General features: G+C 47.3%; 1 protein-coding gene across 2 annotated transcripts; it reads left to right on the top strand.

Annotated features, from left to right (window-relative positions):
• The first annotated feature begins 486 nt into the window (after positions 1–486).
• Positions 487–22,194, top strand: ehd3 (EH-domain containing 3). Of its 2 annotated transcripts, XM_048985501.1 has the most exons (7): positions 488–694; positions 1,147–1,344; positions 3,272–3,448; positions 5,521–5,618; positions 15,776–16,188; positions 18,270–18,434; positions 19,315–22,194. In XM_048985501.1, coding segments are annotated over exons 1-7 (1,581 nt in total). In that variant the 5' UTR covers positions 488–692; the 3' UTR covers positions 19,843–22,194. The 2 variants fall into 2 exon arrangements, with proteins under 2 accessions (XP_048841457.1, XP_048841458.1); XM_048985500.1 differs by having other exon boundaries at positions 487–1,344.
• Positions 22,195–22,281: the final 87 nt, after the last annotated feature.

Below are 22,281 nucleotides of genomic sequence, written 5' to 3' on the forward strand. Positions count from 1 at the left end.
TCAAGTACAATAACAGAGGTTTATAGTCAGCGATACTGATTATATAGAGATAACTACACGTATACTTCCTTCTACAAATAGAACTTAATCGATCAGGACTGGTCATAACATAACATAACAGGCCAGCACACTGCATTTATAAGCACAATAAAATGAACACAACTAATTCAATGGTTAGGGGGTTAGAGGTTGATATAAAGTCTAAAACCATTAATATGCTTATTTTAAGGAATGATCACTCCTTGAACACCCTTGTTTATATCCAGTTATTTCGCTGATATATACATAGATCCTAGTAGGCGCAAATACACAAAAAACGCATATGGCCTGCTCGCATCTGATTACGTAGCAATTTTCAATGCCAAGCATGCGTCAGTTGCATATTTGCATTTCCGCAAGGGGCGCTACACCGGATCTTGGCCATCAGTCAAAATGGCGTTGCCGTTAACAAGCTTCATCCCATCCATCCGCTGGGTGGGGCTTTGCCAGTGGTTGGGCATTTCCGGTCGTGTCAGGTTTCACGAAGCACGGACATTTAAATCTGCGGCACTGGGAGAGACTTGGAAACCTGCGTTCGGACGGCGTACCACGCAGCGGTTTGAACAGTAGTAGTAAAACCTTTTATTTCAGGGCAGATTTGTTGTTTTAATCAGTATTTTGTAGGTTCACTGAAGACCAGCAGCAATATTCTAATGTAAGAAGACGTTTTCATCGCTTGCTCTTTAGCTCCGTGCAGCTGTTGGATTATTCCTCTAGCTGAATTTTGAATGAACGTCCTGCATTAGCCGACTTGTTGTTTTCAATGTGCATGTAAATATCAAGCAAGCTTTGACGTCCGCGCAGAAGGGGTTTGCATGTATTTTTGTTTCTTGCTTGGCCTTAAAGACCTGGAAAGAAACGCCTTCAACGAAGAGAATATTTTATGCAAGCTGTGTTATGATTGAAATGAAAAAAATACTTAGCAATTTCCATCCACTAAAGGAATTAAAGAAAATATAGCACAGTTGACAGTTTCTTTATACGAAGTTCATTTTTGTTTTTTTAGCTTTCTTGGGGGAAAACGACAAATTAGGATTCTTTTATAGAGATTTGCGTTGTATATTGTAGAATTTGCATCATGTTCAGCTGGTTGGGTAATGATGACAGGAGGAAGAAGGATCCTGAGGTGTTTCAGACAGTCAGCGATGGACTCAAGAAGCTGTACAAAACCAAACTGTTACCTTTGGAGGAACACTACAAATTCCATGAGTTCCACTCGCCCGCCCTAGAAGATGCAGACTTCGACAACAAGCCCATGGTACTGCTGGTAGGGCAGTACTCCACCGGGAAGACCAGCTTCATCCGGTACGTTAATCATCAAATGGAGGGGCTCAGTGATGGAGCATTTTAGAAGGGCAGGGCAGACGCATGACACTATAGATGAAGCAAGCCTAACTCTGCTCCTTGAGTCCCTTTGACAACTGGAATGTCGGGTGCATTTTTATTTGATCAAGTATTTCAGTGCAGAAGTTGTCTGTTTATCATTTGCTAATGTCTATGCAGATTCAGACCTGGCATTCGTTTCGGGGTGAATTGACGTCTCTGTTTTTAATTGACTTCAGAAACACATGTAGCTTTTCACATCTAAGGGACTGGATTGGTTTTAGTGCTTGTAAACTTTAAGTTCAGCGTTCCCTAAAGTTACACACAGGTCTCACTAAAATTCTTCACACAGATGGGATTATTCCTGACCTAGGGGTTGCCTAGATCGTGGCTGTCATTTTGCATTTTCTCTTTGATTTATCCTTTTTGTAGACTAACGTCTAGAGTGACCGGGCAGGGTATTTGTCACATAGCAGCTGTTGTGTTTGTGGTAATCACCGGACAGTGTTTGCAGGGAGATATCAGGGTGTTTTAGGCCTGGTGGCCGTTTGATCTCTGCATCCTTGAGGTTGTCGGTGGGCGCGGTTTGTGTAGTGAATCATCCACAAGGTTTCGATTCTTTGATGTCGTCATGCAACCTTTGCTTGCTGTTTGTTGCAGTATGGGGAAAAAATGCACATGACTTCTTTCTGCCCTCGTTGTAAACAGTATGTCGGCTTCCAGAGCAACGAGAACAGGATCAGACGTCCAAAGGCAGGGCGATGGAATTCTGGTCACCGTCTGATTCAGTTCCTGGCTTTCAGTTGTGTAGTTGGCCTTGCTCTTTACAAGGCAATGTGGACTGCTGTAGACATACGCTCAGTACCACTCGGTACCCTTTAAATGAACCATTACACTTTGCAGTGGTGCATCTTCTTAGGTACGTCATGCAGCGAAGCACTCCGACTGCTCCTGAGCTGCCTTGTAATTAGCAGAATCTTTGATGCCCACGGGGGCTGTAAGAAAATGTCACGCCTTTATGGTACATTCGCATACCTGTGCAGAAGCGAGTGCCTTGTGGGGAATGTGCTCTCATAATGAGCAGGAAACAGGGCTGGGCACAATTTTGACGGTTCCCAAAATCCCACTAAAGGTCCCTGTTATGTTTTACAGGGATGAACTCTGAGTTAAAATGTTTCGGAAAACCATTCAGCCGTATAAATGAAGTGTAAAAACTCTTAAGTTGCTTAGGGGTAAGAAAATCTGCTAAGCCGGGAATTAAAAGTTTTTAAGTGTCGTATAATTAAGTGGCCACGATCCCTGCCAGGATACGCGGCTTTAGTGATGGACAGGAATAACGGAATGTCATGTGGGCCTTGTGAAGTCATCGTTCTCAGCGAGTGAAGCCTCTTCAGTTACCTGCAGCCTCTTCCCAGAGTCTATTATTAATGAGGAGTGTAGAATCTCGGTGTCCAGCAGGCCAGCAGGAAGGTGCTGATTTGCTTTTCTCTGGGGAGGGGCTATTGGCGTGGCCTGGGCACCCTGCAAGCTCCAGACAGGATCTCCCTGGTCTGCTTTGAATTTCCGGCCCTGCAGCTCCAAGTGACAGCTGAACTTAATATGCAATTAAACCGAAGACCGTGTCAAGTATAATGTCACAGCGTAGAATGGCAGTAAATGGACAGGCTTGTTTATTTCCGGTCAGCCTGTCTGATGTGTTTAATAATGCATTGCTTATAATTCAGCTTGGCCGTATTATAGTGAAATGGCCGCTTATCCAATTGCATCTCCGGCATTCCTGGCTTGAATCTACACAAATGCATGAGTAGCATGTGGTGTTTGGGTTTCTCGGTTTCCTTCCAGAGATGGCTAATGAATGTTAATCGGGGTATATTTTCCAGTAACGGCAGGTAACCTGTTTCCGTCTCAGGTACCTTCTGGAGCAGGACTTTCCCGGCATGCGGATTGGGCCGGAGCCCACGACGGATTCCTTCATCGCCGTGATGCATGGCGACGTGGAAGGGCTGGTCCCCGGAAACGCCCTGGTCGTGGACCCCAAGAAGCCATTCCGGAAGCTCAACGCCTTCGGGAACGCCTTCCTGAACCGGTGCGACCTGGTGCCTTCTGCAGTCCCTCGGGCAATGGGGACCTGGGGAAAGGGGAAGGGAGATAACTTCAGGAAGGGAAAAGCTTTTTCAGTCTTTTTGCGAAATGTAGAGGCCCGTGGAGAAAAATGTATTTCTGCCGTCGTTCCCTGTCAGTGTGTTGAGTAAGAGTTTTTTTTAAATGGTCCAAAAATGCTTTCAAAACTATTTCGGAATTTTAGTTTTTAACCTTTTATTTAAATTTAAAAGTACATTAAGTTGCTGTGCTTGAGGTTTTACAAGTCGCCATTCTGCCATGTTTATCATCTAGGTCTCGGCTTTGCTATGCAAATGCGTGTTTATCCCCCAGACCCTTTGGCTTTTGTACTCTGAATGCTGGTGGAATTGGAAAAGAAAAGAACACCCTTATAAGAAAGCACCCGTAGAAGATTATCTTGCCGACTGGAGTGCAGGACTTTCAGAAACTCGTGGTGTCTGGTGACGATGTTTAAAGTGATTAATAATTCACATGTCACGGTGTGTGCTTGGTTGTCGGTGCTATTCCTGGTATGCTGGAAATAGCGCAGTTTGTGTTTTGTTAGAGATATAACCACATTTTTGGACAGCTGAGTACACATGATTATTATTATTATTATTATTATTATATTCTCATAGAGGAACTCGTTACTAAGGACATGCACTGCTATACCGATAGTATCTGCTGTCCAACGCCCTGGTATAACCATTCCTGTTAACTGATATATGTCATTTTAGGTATATGATGTATTCTTGTTTCAAGTTAGTATCTGAGAACCCTTTGCTGGGAGTGGGGATCCAGGATAAAGGTGCTCCAGCATCTGCCACATTAACAGTCAGTGCAGGCCTGATGTCTGGTGCAGGCCTGATGCCTGGTGCAGGCCTGATGCCTGGTGCAGGCCTGATGCCTGGTGCAGGCCTGATGCCTGGTGCAGGCCTGATGCCTGGTGCAGGCCGGCGTGTTCACAGTCCCCCTCCCCCTTGTGAGAAGCGTCACACCCTGGGACTCGGCTTCGTCTTCACAACCTGCAGCTAGGGTTGGGGTGCCCTCGCGTCGCGGTGAGGATTCTTGAACCTGTGCTCACATTCTCAGCATTCCTCGGCCCCTCCTGCTGCTGTCAGTCCAGAATACCCCCCCCCCCCCAGGGAGCATGCCTGTTTACGCTGAGTGGCTCTGCGTGGGCCTGCTGCAGCGGTGTCATTGCAAAAGGTCATGCTGCCAAACATGTGCATTTTAGCACTGCGCATGCTTGCGGCATGACAACTGCAAGTCACCCCGTACAGGATATGTTTGCATGCAGTCTGGGGCTTGTACTGTAATTATTGTTCTGACGAGGATATCATATGGGTCATAAATGGGGTGTAGTAGAGGCCATCCGCGAGAGTCAAGACTGTGGTTTGGCTCGCTAACTGAAGCTCCACAAGCCTAATGTGGAAGGCTTACGCTCTAATCTGCCAAGTAAGCAGTATATCACTGTGTGCAGTGAGACGTATTTCAGTCAGATCTCTCTCAGCAATGTTGGTATTACTTCCGGTGCTGTGGTCTTGCTTTCAGTTTGCAGGTTTGCTGTGGGTGTTTTGGCCATTTAAGCCCTTATTGGAGGTTGTATTAATAGAGCATCTTCTCCTTATAGGCTCAGGGACAGTAAGTCTTTTTTCTGTCCTTTTGATGATGTGGCGGGGGGGTAATTCCAGAGAGATGTGTGTGCTGTACAGCATGCTTTAGGAGCTATCAGTGGTCTCCAGCTATCCCATGACCTTTCAGCAGCTTCAGTACCCTTGTAGACTTTGAGGTGGGGACCAAAGGCTGTTAATTTATCAGAGTGAGCAAGAGAGAGCAGCCCCCTCTGCAGGCTGGGCTGTGTACTTCGGCCCTCAATCGCTCCAGCGATAAATAATGAATAAGTACATGCAGAGTTGCAGCTCTGGGTCCTTATACGGGTTGGACTGACTGTACCCGGTTTGCCCGCGTGTGGGTGAGCAGTACCTGTGAGCAGTACCTGTGAGCAGTACCTGTGAGCAGTGCCTGTGAGCAGTACCTGTATGCATCTCCCTGCAGGTTTGTCTGCGCCCAGCTGCCCAACCCTGTGCTGGAGAGCATCAGCGTCATCGACACCCCGGGGATCCTGTCCGGCGAGAAGCAGAGGATCAGCAGAGGTGGGCCCTGTCTCGCCGCTCCCCCGCGGTTTGCCAGCCACTGCCTCAGTCCTGCGTCGAGGCTGGCCGATCTCCTGACGTTCGGCCATTTGTCTTGTAACACATGCGGGACAGATGAGCAGGCTTTCTGTGCCAAACTGCGGACACCAGTTGCTCTGCTTATGTATAAGGAATGAAGGGGTTTCCAGTCTCCTTCTCAGGGGAGCAGCGAGAGGATTTGCATTCAACATCTGTTTTGTATGTTGTTTCCAGAAGTCCATTATCTGCTATGTGCCTATAGGCCACACAGGGTTCACAAGGAACCCGTTATATCAGTTGCAATTTAGTATAAGTGGATTTAATGTAGCTTATGTCGGCACTAGGCAGCTGAATCTAACCCTATGATGGTCTGCTTGGAGAAATGGCCGACAATAACCACCATTTGGTTTGATTTACGTATATGTTCTATTTGGCTTGAACTACACATGAGTCTTTACAGGTTTGTTGCCCCAGGTTAACTGCCTGAATAAGGCTTAGTCACCTGCACTTGTAAAGGTCTTTTTTTTAACAACAGATACTGTAAGGCTTATCTTTGGGGATACGTGTTGAAATTGCTGGGTAATGGGGTCCAAACTCGAGTTCTCTGAGTTTTGTATGTATCTAAATGGTATTGTTTTATGTCTGACTGAAGGAATGAAGGCTCCCTTTATTTTCTGGAATTCCTCCCTCTTACATCACGGAGATTTTTTGTTTTGTGACTTGGTATGGGCTGGGAGAGTCGAGTTTGGCTAAAACATTATTCATTATGATAATTCATCATCATAATCCGCCAAATGTGTTTCCTCCCCTCTGCCGCATGACTCTCTGCTTTTCATTTCTCAGCCGCCGCACTCGCCGTGTTCCAATGGCATGACGTTCCCATACGGCCGTATTTACTGGTGACGGGCGACGCAAGGCCTTTAAACGCGTGGTCAGTGTGTTTATTGTTCAGTGGCACTCACTGCCTGCTGTCAGCCAGTGGGAACCAATGAAGTAACCAGTGACACAACAATGGTGGCAGCGTTCACTGCATTGTGTGAAATTTCCCTTAGTTTTTTTTGGGGGGGTTTTTGTTAGTGGAGAAGTGCACAAAACTGAAGGATGGGGGGGTTTCTCTCTCGAAATTGTATGATGCCGCTAGCTAATAAACTAAACTTGTCGATTTTAAGACAATTACATTCATTTTAATTTACTTAACAGCTTAATATGCACTGGTGTGGTTTCCTTGCACCTCGGGGCTGGGATTTGAAATTCTACCGCTGTTTTCTTGGGTGTGGTGTTTGGATGCTTCTCCTGTGTTGCACGGCTGTCTTCCAACTACGTATTTAGTCTAATGACATACATTTAGGTGAACTGGCAACTATAAACTGTTGTGTGCATGTGTGTTTGTATGTATGTGTCCTGTGAGGGACTGGCATCCCGGCCAGGATGCACCCCAGTCTTGCGCCTTGAGCTGCCTGGAAAAGGCTCCAGGCCTTTTCCCACAACTCTCATCGGGATTAACGACTGGAAAATGCATGGATGAAACTAAATATGCATTATTAATAAGGTAAAAGGCAAATGATTCAATTTCAGTTAATGTTCAGATGGAATGCTTATTACTGTATTTTAATAAGACTTGATCAGTTACCCTTGTGGAAGTTAAGATACCAGCTCAAAGAGGAAGGATTTGTTGTGAGAGAGCTCATCCCTTTGACTGGGGGAAATGCGAAGACAAGGCCATCTCTGCTGTCTTCGGACTCCCTGATCCGTGTGGGTCTGGGATTGAGTTTCTACCCTGGCCTCATTGGCAGAGTCCCTCTTAACCAGTCATGCACCAGTACTGCTAACTAGCTGGAACGCTGTTAGGAGCCTGGCCCCGCCTCTCCATGCCAGACGTTCCAAAACTGTAAATGTGCACATTCTTCATCTGGAAAAGTCCGTTCATTTGCCCGTAGTCACGTTTCTGCCTCTGCTGCCTCGCCTCCTCGCTCGCCGTGAGGCTTGTGGCAGCCCGCGGGTGTTGGCACCGTGAGAACAATGGGGCACCCTGTTCCTCTGTCCCACCACGGGGGGGGGGCCAGACCAGTAACATCGCGTTTTTCCCCTGTCCCTCTTCCAGCAGACTGAATCACGTCTCCGCCAGGAAGCACTCTGACGACCGCCGGCACGCTGCACTTTAAGCTATTGCCGTACAGCCCGTCATCGTTGTACGAATTCTCTACGTTCTCAAGGTTGCGTGGAAATGGCCCATCTTTCAGGCTGTTTGAATGTGCGCTGAGGCCGAAAAGTGCTCTGGTCTGTGGTCAAGATATTCAGAAAGCCAACATTCTCCAGCAGCCTTTTACTATACAGAAGTGTCAGCTCTGTCAGTACTTCTGTACATTCATATTTTTTTTTTCTCCAAAGCAATGTAAAGCTGATGCCAGTAGTGGCCTTATTAAGCCTTATTAAGGTTGGTTGGTTTATGTTTTTACTTCAATGTAATCGTGATGAATATATAGACCGTTTCCCAAATGGCTGCCAGGAATATGAGATCTAGATAAGAGGCTTGTGGCAGGGCTGACAACTCTCACACGTCTGGCGTGACACTCACACTTTCACACTCACGCTCGCGCAAGAAATCTTACGATAAGTCTGTGTTTTTCCATTACAAGCGTAGAATTTGCTACGTCAAAAGCGTTGGGTATTTTGCAAACCCTGTAGACTGTTCACAGGGTTTAAAAAAAACAACGTTCGTACATGTAAATGCATGCGTGTGCAGACTTGCCTCGAATCGAATTGAATCCCGTGTCTGCCAGCTGACCAAAGGTAACCCCGTTGTGCAAATTGATTATTTCCCTAAGAGGCGTCGCTGGTTGTTTGCTAAAGTGCTTTGCCATTTTATCTCTCTTGACTTATGGTAGAAAGTGCGGATCATTTTGACTAGTGTTACCGGTTTGTTTCCATGTCCGGCTCGCGGGGTAGCAGTTGCTCGCTGTACTGAAAGGTTCCTCTTATGACGTTAACCATTGTTATCGCTATCAGGTTTGTGACTATGGCTGTTTATTCAGTATTACAGGCCTGTGTTACTCCAACAAGAGAGGGTTGGATCTGCTAACCCAGCACTGTTCTCCTTGCAGCGACTATGCAGGCCTATAAGGTACTATCTTCGAGCCAGCAAGTGGTAATTTGGGGAGTGGTAGGGTGTCAGAGGGGCAGTCGGTCATATGCTTGTGTCTGCTTGTGATTTAATGCGATTCATGCAGCCGCCCTCTGAACATCCTGTCCAACGGTGAGTCGAGACTTGGAGGGCGAAGTGCTCTGAAGTCAGCTTGTTTCGGATCTATTCCTTCTGCGGAGATGGGGCGGCCGTCCTGTTCTTTTTAAGGCATAAGAGTCGCCTGGTCCCGCATGGATTTGGGGCCTGCAGCGATGGCGGCTGCATCCTGTGCTCTGCCGCTCGCTGTCACTCTGCATGCGTCCCGCAGGATGTAGATGGAAAAAGGGAGGGGGAGAGTCCGTCATCTGAAACCAAAGGAAAATAAGTTGGAGGGGGAGAACGACTTGGCACACGCACACACCAGGAGGACCTCTGTCTCTCACTCGTGGGGGGTGGGTGTGCGCGCGTGTTACCCAGCCAAACCTCACCATCGTGATTCATTCTTCAGGCCTTATTCATTTTACCTGTTGCATTAAATTACATGTGGTTGGGTGGGGCTGGTAGCTTCGAAGCCATCTGTCAGGCAGGACCTTCTACGTTGCTTTTCGGGTTGGGGGAAGGGGGAACCCAGCAAAATGGCCAGCAGATCCTTCTTCCGTGTCGCTCTGTTTCACACATGCTTCCTCCATTCCTGCTTTCAGGTTAAGTCCATCAAATGCTGGGGTCACCCACTGTAATTGCGCCCCCCCCCCCCATCCTGGGGCATCAGCAGTTTCCTTTGGCTGTGTGTCTGTTTCCCCGACCCTCTGAAACCACCCCCGCTGGGAGCTGGAGGGGATGGAGTGGGGGATTAGGGCTGATTCTCGCAGCTGTGAGACTCGGTAACACAAGCATGGTCACTGCGGCACCGGCCGGACACGTCAGTTCAAAGGGTTTCCTTCAGAGGAGTTTCCTAGTAGCCTGATTTTTACTCGTGTAGATGAGTGGTGTCAGGGTAACTTGTTCCGCTGATCTGCTAAGTTACTTGGGCCAGCCTTAGCCAGTTCAAAAGTTTATTAGTTCCATTTCGCTTCCTAGGGGTTTGTTTGATGCAAAGTGGACTTTCAAAACAAGATTTGATACCTAGGCAGCGAGCTTCCATGGAGCGCAGTCCGTCTCCCGCTTTAAGCACTCGTGTCGGCCCCGAGTTTTGTATGTGCTCTTAGAAACCTGCTCACATCAGCCATTTGTCATCTTTAGCGTTGTGCAATTCATCAAGCCAGATGCCTTCAAATGCCATGACAGCATGGGCTGGGTTTCTGCTTCAGGCCTTCATATTTCATAATGTTGCACCTCGATTTGTATGGTAAAGTTCCCCTCAGCATCACAGTAGAGCCAAATATTGTGTGACTTAGTTTTTCATACATTGTTAGTTGCATTTAATGCGTTTAAAGAACCATGCTTCTGTCACACGCGCTAATCTCCCACCAGTGAGGTTTTCCGGTTCTGTGGAGCATGACCCAGATACAGCCTAGTTAGTCTGGGCATGCTGCATTTTTGCAGACCCAGACCAGGGTGCACTAGAACATTGACTGTGCTTTTTAAAGTAGCCACACCTACTGGACCTTCTGCAGGCCTCAGAAACACCCTGATGAGCCCCAGTCTCTCATTAGCGATGCCCTGTTAGGGTCGGGTTTAGCACCATCCTGGACCCCTGGCACCTCATTAGAGTGCAGCCTGGAAGCTCATGGGGCCCTGAGAAATATTTGTGCTGCACGGTGGGGCTTTGGAGGGATCTGCACCTCAGAAGCCAAGCTGCCGAATCTGACCAGTGGGGAGAGGCGTGCTGAAGAGTTTTGGGTGGGTGGTGGGAGACCCCGGCTACGTTGGCCATCGTTACGCGCTGCCAGGCTAAGCGTGCAGGGTCTTGTCTGGCAACACAGCTGCCTTCATGGGGGAAGCCCAAGGAGGGGAGGCTACGGGGGAATTCTCGTCAGAATACAGACGCCGCGCATCTTCCTGCCTCATGCCCAGACTTTCTGTAGGAATACAGTCATTTGAGGAGATGGGGGGGAAGACAGGAATGTTTGCTGACATTGGTGCTTTGACTAGACAACAGAGCTCAGACTTCTTCATCCCATAAACTGCCTATGGCTGAATCTCCCCTGTAGGGAGTATTTAGGGTGGCTCTACGTGGCACTGCATGGGTTATAGTTTGTCTGTAGTGTTACGGGACCTTTATTTTTTTATCAGAAGTAGATTTTGTCTGGTGGTTGTAGTTCTGTTTTTGTATCGGCATGCAGAACTTAGATTTGACCCAGTGTCTACTTCCCGAAATATCAGAAATGTAAAGCTAAGAGCACATCAGGGCTGCGGGTCTGTGGGTTGAAAGAGCAGAATGCACTTGCTGTTCAGACTGACCTCCGACTCGATGTAGTTCAGCCGTCTGTGTGTTGGGTGTGTCCGTGTCCTCGCACGCGCGTTGTCCCCAGCTAAGAGAGCACATCGGGTACAAAATACTTGAAGGGTGGGGGTGTCGGCCTTGACATGTCCCTTTAAGGGCTTTTTAATTGTATCAGCATAATTAAGAATGACTAGTAAGTAGCTGCAAATAATTATTTGCGTCATCCACTGTTTCATAGTCTGATTCTTTACATTTCTGTAGCATTCGCTATAACCCACAGACCCGCTACTGTCTGCTGCTTCTTTTCTGAATTGATTCCTTATTTAGGTACCTTGAACTTGTTTTGTGTGTCGGGCAACAATCTTATACACCCCTGTTCAGTGGCATCCCTCTGCCATCAACGCTGCGCGAGGGTGTTCGTAAGTAACAATGGAGGCTCTGCAGAATCACTGCCTGAAGGAGGTGAGGAAAGTCGCTGGGAAGACCTGGGTGGGTGACACTGCTGATGTCATCGGCCCGGTCCTTCTCATTCCTAAGTTAAGCCCGTTTTAACTAGTTTGACGCCTTCAGCTCAGCAGCAGGTCTTCATGGAATTTATTTATATTCATAAATCATGCTGAACAACAAAAATGTCCCTTTGGGGGGGGGGGGGGGGCGTTTATAAAGATCTAATCTTGACCTGTTACGGCCTGCTTGCCATATTACCATACTGCCGGAACCAGTTTTAGGAAGGTATTCGAAATGGAACATTTTAGTAATGCGTCAGTTCAGCGATATAACTAATACATCCCATTTTCATGGGAAACTCCACCACATGGTTTGTTTGGTGGCTTTTAACATGATATTTTTTTTAATAATTATGACTTAGCCTTAGACAACTATACTGGAAGTCAATGTTTCTCAATTCGGTTCTCAGGGACTTTCAGATGGTCCGCGTTTGGCAGGGAGCTCGGAGGGAGCAAAAACACGGACCGGCTGTGGGTCCCTGAGGACCGGATTGGGGAACACTGGTCTAAGGTGCTGCTCTGTAATGCTGGAGTGGGGTTCAATGGGTCAGATATTCCCCCCATACCCGCAGTAATATGCGACTGCATAAGCAGGATGTGTGTAAGATGTGGAAGCACGCGAGCCCTATTTCTGCTGAGTAAGTCAGTAACTTGACACGGTGGGCAAGCAGGGAGAGAACTTTCACAAATAAACAGATCATGCCGCTTCCCCTGCAGGCTGCACGCAGTGAGTTCCCATAAATGGGGCCCGCTTGGACGGGCGACCGTGTATATTAAGGCGCTACTAGCTTCCTTTCACAAGCTCTTGCCCTTCACGCCTCAGAGACAGCCTGCAAAGAGTGTCGCCTGTCCTGCTCGGCCTTTTCTGCTAAAAAGGAAAAGTGAGGCCTTGGATTTAAAATGTAAACAGGTGGCCCTCTGCCACACTGCAACATAAAATCTCACGTTTCCTGCCCAGTTGGCTGCAGATGCATGGGACCGCTGATGCATGGGACCGCTGTTCGCGGCTTAAAGTGCGCGGTATCGACACTGAATCCTGAGTCAGACCTTATCTGGCACTAAGCTGCTTAACGGACACTTTTCACCCAGTGACTCGGTTAGGTACGGATGCTTAAACTGTGACAATTGACATTTTCTCTTCTGAAATTCCGGTCTCTTGTCCGGCTTTATCTTCGACTGCAATGTCTTCAGATGCTTGAAGTCCAGCGCCCTTAAACATGAGGCTACTTCCAGCACCTTCCGCCTGGCACTGCGGGCACATTTTGTCCTTTTGCAGGCTGATCGCGCTCTGCATTGTCATCAGGATAGTAGTGGCTCCTAAGCTTACACTTGGCTGTTGGGCGTATCCTGAAATTGTACCCTTTGCCCGTGAGCAGGAGTGCACATGAGTGTGTCACGCTTATTGTTGGGAATTCGCTGAATTGCTTTGCTTTAATATTCTTTCCCTTTATCTGTGGTCACATTGAAATTGCAGCTGGTTTGATAACGAGCCGGAATCATGCTCATTTTAATACTTTGTAATTCAGGCTCGAATAAGTCCGTCTAAAAATTTGCGATAGTCGTATAAAATGCCGGGCAGTCGTATTAATTACACTTTTTTGATTCTCAGGATTAAGCTTCCAAGCTGTGCGGTGGAGGTTTGTATCGGAGAGACGCAGAGGTGGAAAGTTCAGGTTCAGAAAATACAAGTCCGGACCAAGATGAGTAACCAGATGAATATAAAGTAACATTCACAGAGTACTCAACTGGCTGGTTGAAACAAAATCCTGGTCTGGGTTTGTACATTCTGGACCTCAAATTTCCACCTCTGGAGAGTCACCAGGTCCAAGTCTCCCTGTGACGTGCACTTTTAATGTATTCCTTCCTTCATTGCCTTTCTGTGTTGTTTTTTTTTCCTTTTTCTTTCTCCCCTGTGTACAGTTGCACAAGAAGAGGGCTATAGCTGTCTGCATAGGTGCCCGTATGGAGGTATTTTTATGGAAGGGCACAGCCCAAGCCTCTGCTCTCGGGATTCGTTCCCAGCATAGCAGTGGGTGATGCTGCCTTGCTTTAGGCTAGCCCTGAAAAAAGAAAACCCTCCCCCCAAGAGATTAACCCCTCCCTCTTCTCACATCTCTGCACTAATGCCACGCCCCACTCACAGTTTAATGCCTGTTATTGTCCTGCCTCCAGTAGCACCTTTTTCATCCAAACACCTGTTTCCTCGTCCAATTAGATTTTGTCTCTCCATCATAAGGAAGATTTGTGTCCCAATTAGCCATGGATACAACACAAGTGTGAACAACATCTGCTACTGAGGCATAAGGAGACTGAAGATCTTTTTCCCCAGAATGGTGGTGTTATGAAGTTAATAGTTAACATACCCATGGCAATACTGAGTGTGAAAATTCCCTCAAAACTTCAGTTGTTCCAGTGCTGCACTTTTCTGAAGTGAAGTAGATCGGGTCACAGAGTAACTCGGTCTTTCCCTTTCCACCTGGAGTAGTGCAGGCCGCAATAACGCCTTGTGTGAAACCGCCGAATCTAAAGCCATGGCGTTTGGACGGCCCCTCTGCGGAGATGGTATCTTCCTGAGGGAAAATGGCCGCTCACGTCATAGTACATGCTGCTGATCTGACCCCTTAACACACTAATTGATCTCCGATCACCTTCCTGGAACTCCATCAAAGAGCACACAGGCGGGTGGTATGGTGTATGGCACACAGGTAAGAACGACTGAAGCGGTTCTGCTCACACGACGAAGCCGGCAAATTGGGTAATGTCGCAAGCAGCTGCGTGTCACCGATGTCTCTGTGCGTGAACGGTACTCCCCTACCAGAGAACTGAAACCAAGGCCATGCAAGCATGAAAGACCAATGGACAAAAAGCAAATTCCCAGGGAATGAACATTTACTCTACTTTACTCTATTGCGCAATTTTTAAATTTAAAGGGAACTGATTAGCACAGAAGCTAAAAACAGAAGTTTGGAATCAGTCGAGATCAGCATCTCGTTACATGTCGCCTTGCAGCGTCGGCACTGTTTCCCCCCCGAATCCACGCTTGTATTTTGACGGCAGCGGTACGAAGCCCTCAGAGGCGACACGAGGGTACGTTAGTTGGGAGATGAGTCTGACCGCGTGGTTGTTCGACTGCATTTACCAGCTGGTATAAGGCCAAGGATGGAAACTGGATGTAGTCAGCAAGGGAGCCGAAAGGAAATGTAAAGGCCAGCTGCATCAAGGTCGGCTTTCATTCAGTGTCCCGCATCCAGGAATAGCTTAATTTATACACCACATTTAACAGTGGAATGTGCTACACAAATACACACAGTATCAGAACATTCTTTTCAAAAACAAAAATATTTTTTATATCAATGGGAATTATGACTAAACTTGCATCATATTTTATAGCACTGTGACCCAGATGGGCTTTTTTCCGATTGTGTTCTAACCAGGAATAAGATGGATTTCACAATCTAGCAAGTTGCAGTGATGAATTGGTCTATTAGATTATGGGGCCGTTTAGTCAAATCACACTGACCTGAGAGAGGCTCTGTGGACGTTCTTTTCCAGGCAGCAATGTGCAGTGAGACAGACGGCACAGTGCTCTCTGCAGTGCGCCGAGGACACCAGGCTATCGGGGGGCAGCAGTTGACGTCTCCTGCGTTGTTTTGCTGGACGCTTGTGCATGTGTCGGGCCTGTAGGGAGTCCACACCACGTTTGTGTTTTTAGATCCATCGATGTAATGGTCCCGTGTGTATGTACTTTGTTCTGCTGTGGTGCAGAGCTATGAGGGTGGACCAGAACAGAGCTTGGGAACTGTTAAAGCCTAAAAGCTGTTTGTGAATGAACAGCTGCTCGGACAGATTGTGGACGGTGTCGTCAGGCCCCTGGGGTCTACCAGCAGCACTGCAGATATGAAGCACAAGTATGTTGTTTACATACACATCTGCATTTCGGGGGCGAAGGCCTCTTGCGCAACATCCCTGCGGGTTCATTGCATTTCCTTCGATTTCTCAGTTGGACGCCTCTATGCAAACACTGCTCCTGTCCTCAAGGGTCCTTCGTTAGCAGGAAGAATGTGCACTTGCTGACCCTTGACCTTCCTGCCCTTTTTGTCCTTTCTCCCGCGCTCCTTTATCACGGCAGGCTATGACTTTGCGGCGGTCCTGGAGTGGTTCGCTGAGCGTGTGGACCGCATCATTCTGCTGTTCGACGCCCACAAGCTGGACATATCGGACGAGTTCTCCGAGGTGATCCGGGCCCTGAAGAACCACGAGGACAAGATCCGCGTGGTGCTGAACAAGGCCGACCAGATCGAGACGCAGCAGCTGATGAGGGTCTATGGTGCCCTCATGTGGTCGCTGGGCAAGATTGTCAATACGCCCGAGGTCATCCGCGTCTACATAGGATCCTTCTGGTCACATCCACTTCTGATCCCAGACAACAGAAAGCTGTTTGAGGCCGAGGAGCAGGACCTATTCAAGGACATCCAATCTCTACCCAGGAACGCAGCTCTCCGGAAGCTAAATGACCTCATTAAGAGGGCACGGCTAGCCAAGGTAAGCTCCTCTTCCACCTCAGAACATCCTGACAACCCCTGGCTTTACCTTCACAGTGGAAGATTAGAGGAAGATCCCAGTCATAGCAGACGATGATGGCCTTCTGTGAACAAAATCTTATCGTTACCTAATATTTCTGCCTGAAAATCCATATGAACGATTTAGAAGAAACATACTACTTAGTGCTTCATTGCATCAGTACAGCTGCTTTATGAGAAAAGTGATGATGTATGTATCCCCAAGTTGGGTAGATGCCTTCTGTGGACTAATGTGTTAATCCTGGAACCAGCTTTTGCCAGTATGGTCCACAGGTCATATTAGAAAAGTTCTCATCCACCTATCTCTACTATGGAAATACATTTGTTTGGCGGGTACTGCTATTTAAAACTGCTATTTCAATTCAGTAGAAGTGAAGAATGACAAGCAAAGACTTCACCGTTGAGATGACGACTGTAGTGTGATCGTAGTGTTGGCAAGCTTTGATAGGGTTTGAAAATATGAGATTGTCTTCTGTTGTTATGTGTGCGCCACAGTCGTGGGTTAGTTACGCAAATATGTACATTGAGAACATCATCCAGCATTACAAAGAGATATCTCTGGACTATTGCACCTACCCAATGAACTTCTGTGCTTCAAGAGTGCGTAGAAACCACTGTTTTGTGCTGAGGTGTGTAATATAGTAAAGGAACTGCTATATATGGAGAGACCCAGGCTGGTTATACTGAGATTCCTGGCACCACTGTAGCCTTGTGTCCTGTACTTGGGGCAGGTAGAGTTATCCGCTCCATGCTGGCTGAAGAACAGGAATAAATAAATGAATATCAATTGTCCGTTAAAAAGCCATCGAGGACCTCAGGACCTAAATACCAGGGGTGTCTCCCGACAAGAGCGTGCACCTCAGATCGCAGGCCGCGCGGTTTTCGTTTTTGCGGCAGCAGACAGCTTGGCCCGAGCCTTTTGTATTTTCCTGTGTGCTGCCTCAGTCTCTCGTCTCCATGATTTATTTCCACGTAACGGTAAGTCAATTTCCTTAACTGCGGTTCCACCTACTGTGCCGTAAAATCCCTGCGTGCCGCACCAGGAAGAGCGTGTCGCGGTACTCGGACTGTCTTTGCTCGCACGGGGTTAGAGGAAAGGGCTCGTCACGCCGGGTCGCGTCCCTGGGCGGCCTGCACGTGGTCAGCCAGGCTTCCACACCTCGTCTCCTGTTTGCTGCCGTTGGTGTCCCTGAACTAGGGGCAGATCCTATGTTTTGCAGGCTTTGTTTTTGAATTTTTTTTTTTTTTTTTTTTTCTTTTTCTGATGGGACTGTGGGCTGTTGACCACCCTTGTTAGCAGATGTCTTGTGCCCCCCCCCCCCCAGCCACCCACAGTCACACCAGAACAGGACATGATCTGGCGTCCTCAGTCCCCGGCAGAGTGAGGAACATTCTGCTTCTGCAGATGTCAGCAGTTCAGGAATAACACTGTCATGATGTACTTCGCTCATGACGGAACGGGATTGGCAGGTGTACAGTTGTGGAGTATCTCTGCCGTCCCCCAGCATGTTAGGTTATATTAAATTTTATAGCGCTGTTAGTGGCTTGGCTCTGGCAAGCCCATCAACCCCCCCCCTCCCCCCGGGAAGCCTAAAAATCCAGAAGGTCAATGCATCCAGGTCCAGAGCTTTGAATTAAAGTACCCAGAATGTGCACAATTAATATAACTATCGATCGCATGCGATTTCCTGTGTCGTCTCTGCCACCGCAAACAGCTGTTTTTGAATCTTTTCCTTTGTCGTTTGTTGCACAACTTCAGTATGTTTTCTGGAGACAGCCTGTCCTTAAAGAACTTGAAGACGATTACATCACAGCATGATACTAAAACAAACAAACAAACACAAAATGAATGGATGCTGAGCGGCTGCTGTGAATCTGGAACGGTTTGCTCACAGTACCGAAAGGTTCCCAGAGAATCCATTAGCATTCGGCTATGCAAAAGGCACTTACCACTTGGGGAAAAAAGGTCTCATGGCCGGCTGGGCATCGGCACCCTAACTCACCCTTGACTCCCGTCTCCTTCGCTTTGCTCTGTGCCTCCAGGTTCACGCCTACATCATCAGCTCTCTGAAGAAGGAGATGCCGTCAGTATTTGGCAAGGAAAATAAGAAGAAGGAGCTGATCAATAGCCTTGGAGATATTTACAGCCGCATCGAGCGAGAACACCAGATCTCCCCAGGGGATTTCCCCAACCTGAAGAAGATGCAGGTAGAAGGTCTTCCTAAACACTGGAGACACTGGTGCTCTTCCCCCAGCCTGTGTCTCATAGAAAATTCCAAGCCCGTTATGTCAACACTTAACGCTTAGATGGTAACGTCACCTGAAATATTGAAGGCTACTTATAAAGGAGCGCGCTCAGTAGCATGCAGCCACGTGGCGAATCAGTATGCGATTCAGCTTCCAGAAAGAAGGGAATGAACCAGGTGCTCCTGCTGCATTCCCTAGTGTTCGATGAACTGTTATTGCTTGCTTTGCATCAGCGATAGGAGGCACAGTGTCACACCGTAGTCTTACTGTTTCATGTACCGCTGTTATTCCAAAATACTCTACGGTAGAATGAAGTACTGTCATGAGCCCCTTTTTCTAAGGCATCTTATGTCTTCTCATTGTGCTGAATGCCGGACCTTCTTAGCCTAGACTAAGACTGTAAAATTGCACAGCTGTCATGATAGAATTGTCTTGCAGATTGTGAAATGCACTTTGAAAGGAGAGGTTACTTGCTTTTGTTTTCCTTGACTTCAGTTAGTCTCCTTAAGAAGCAGAGAAGCAACATGCATACGCAACAGACACTCAATTTTGTTTTTTTGACGCAACTTCTGGGAATTTGACTTTAGCCTTCTTTGTTTATTAGTCATATGTAATGTTGATGAATGACAGATGGACTCTAGGTGCTCAAGCCTTAGAGCTGGGCAACTGAAATCAGTTTGAAGAGGCACTGTTCCATTGTAGCATAACTCTCTTTTTTTTCTTTTAATAGCTTCAGTCCATTGTAAGGTTTTTATTAGAGCAACATGTGTTGTAATTCCGATATCCGTGCAACAAAAGTGCCATCTGTTTATGTTCATGATTTATTTGGCCCTTTCTAAAGGAACAACTCCAGTCTCACGACCTGAACAAGTTCCAACCACTGAAGATGAAACTACTGGATTCAGTGGATGACATGCTGGCCCATGACATTGCCCAGCTGATGGTTCTCGTCAGACAGGAGGAGACCCAGCAGCCCAACAAGGTGGTCAAGGGCGGAGCCTTTGATGGCACACTCAACGGGCCGTTTGGGCACGGCTACGGCGAGGGCGCCGGCGAGGGCATTGACGAGCAGGAGTGGGTGGTGGCGCGTGACAAGCCGATGTACGATGAGATCTTCTACACCCTCTCACCTGTCAATGGCAAGGTCACGGGGGCCAACGCCAAGAAGGAGATGGTCAAGTCCAAGCTGCCAAACACTGTGTTGGGCAAGATCTGGAAACTGGCGGACATCGACAAGGACGGCATGCTGGACGACGAAGAGTTTGCCCTGGCCAACCACCTCATCAAGGTCAAACTTGAGGGTCACGAGTTGCCCAGCGAACTTCCACCTCACCTGGTTCCTCCTTCTAAGAGGAAAATTCCTGAATAAAATGGCATGGGGTGATGGAATGGGGAGATCGAGGTGATGGTAAGGAGGTGTGGGCAGTGTGCAGTGAAGGAGCAGTTCAATATAATCAGCGGAATGGGCTCTCATCTGTGCTTCAATGGCAGATTGGTTGGGGGGGCTTTGTGGAGTATGCGTCATAGGAAATGAGCAGGGAGCGAGAGACATGCTGATTAAGTGAGGTTCAGTGGGGTGGGCGGGGGGAATTGGGGGGTAAAGGACTCCTACACAACACTCTTCCACAACCTTTCTTGGTTGCATGTAGCAGTTTGGTGACTCGGCACATGGCTCAGCAGGAATTGGAGAACAGCGGCCGCAGAGGAGAAGCGAGCTCCCCTCTTCTGTGCTCTCCTGATTGGTGGATGTGAGAGACACAAGGCATGCTTCACGGGGGCAAAGATGTCACACTTCTGTCTTACTACTATTACTTACTCTGGTATTACCTTAGATAGAGTTTAATGGAATAATGTACTGACTCAAACCCTTTTTTTTCCAAGAATTAGGTCTAGTAACTTTTTTTTTTTCTTTCTTGCATCAGCGTGCTAAATGCAAGGCCTTCATAGCCAGACAGAGAGACTGTTAAATTGTATAGCTGTCATGTTGGACTATAGAGAGTTGAAAATTTTAAATGTCTAGTGCTGAAATGTACCTTCTAGGATTAGTGTCCTCCGACTGTACGTTCCTATATATTTAGTGTGTTGCGATTATCTGTAGAGTACTTGTAGGATTAAACTTGAGTTTGCTGGTAAGGGGAGTTGTTGGCAGACTATCAAGTGGGGGGGGTCCATACCAGTTTGGATTTCATTTCTTGTTTGTCATGTCCAGTACCTGCTTGTGCTTGCTGTTTATAGGGGGGGGGGAAGCCAGACGATCAACCACATTTATACAAATGCAATGCAAACTGGTTTTTACTTAACCCTCTGGAGGAAACCGCTTGCCTGTTCAAACGCTGTTGCTAGTTTTCAGCGGCGTGAGCTGTGGCGTTCGTCATCCCATGAGTCACTAGGTAAAATCCAGGTTATGTAAGATTTTTAAACTTGGCACATTGCTTGGCCATTTCTCCCTAATTTACCGAATGACTCCTGCTGGAATCCCATCTCTATTTGTCCTTAGCCAGCAAATCCCATCATTCCGAGGTAGTACAAACACCCGAGCTACTAAAAATTGTCGCAGAGATAGTGACTTGTTTGACGAATGCAGATAGATGCATTTATTCTACGAATCTGAGAGAGGGTCAGTTCCCAGTTTAGCGTGTCCCTCTGTTATGGATACATTTAAATTAATCTCTTACTACTTACTGCTCCAAGAGTCCAGATTGTACTGCAACTGATGACAGGTAGCCTGTATACCAGTGTGGAATAATAAAATATAGCACAATATGTAAATGTCCTATGACTGTTCTGGTGGTGTGGTTATCCTTGAAAGGTTTAGGGATTTTGGGATCTACGTCATATAGATTTTGGGAGGAATATTTTATTATCTTCGTTTCAAGATCACTGCTCCCAGTAGCACGTCTTCACAAAACACCCACTGCTGCTGTGTGTTGTGCTGCCAACAGGGGGCGCCATGCACCGTGTTCACTGCGTTTTATGCTAACCAAACAGATAGGAGACACGATATATATATATTTTTTTTCCATTCAAGAAAAATATAACTGTAGGAAAGTTTATCCTTGGCTGTGCATCTATGGTGGGTTAAAGTGTCATATGCTCTTCTGCAGAAGCCACATCCTGTTTCATAAATGCAATTGCTCATGCAAAGCTGAGATCAGTATTAACGATGATAGCTGGCTCACACTGCGCTGCATGCTGTCTTTATCAAAGCCGTCATCCGCCGGCTGTGAGAATTTTTCCTGAAAATTCCGATTTAAAGGTGGTTTCGTTTGGCTGGGAATTGGTGACTGTTTTGCACAACAGCTGCAGGTGCTAAGCGCGGCCATATTTGTAGGTGATGGAGTTCCTGATCTTCCACGAGGGCTTTTGGGTAATTGGGGAGGGGTTTTGCTGCCAATCAGTCAGAATGGGGCACCCATGGAACCTTCCCCTCGTCTGACTAAGCTGTTTTTGTTTCTTTGTTTTGACTCTCTCAAAGCTCTCTGCGATGTCTCTGTTCGTGTTGGATGTGAGCGTCCAGCTCTGTGCCCCCTGCTCCCCCCCCTTCCCCGCCCGAGGACTCTGTGTGCGTGTATTTAACAGACCTGTATCCGAAGCTATTGATTATGTGTCTCCTGTAACCACCCCCCCATGGTAAAAAGAATTCAGGTGGGAAAACATTCCTAGAATGTGGGGGGTTCTGCTTTCAAAACTAAATGATAGTAATAAAGTTATTTAAAATGGATTCTGCCTTTGCTTGTCTTCTGATGAGGAAAATGACATTTTTACAGAAAATGCATCACATTTCCACAGGGAGTCAAAGTGGGTGAAT

Source organism: Brienomyrus brachyistius, chromosome 19, assembly GCF_023856365.1.
Source record: "Brienomyrus brachyistius isolate T26 chromosome 19, BBRACH_0.4, whole genome shotgun sequence".
NCBI lineage: Eukaryota > Metazoa > Chordata > Actinopteri > Osteoglossiformes > Mormyridae > Brienomyrus > Brienomyrus brachyistius.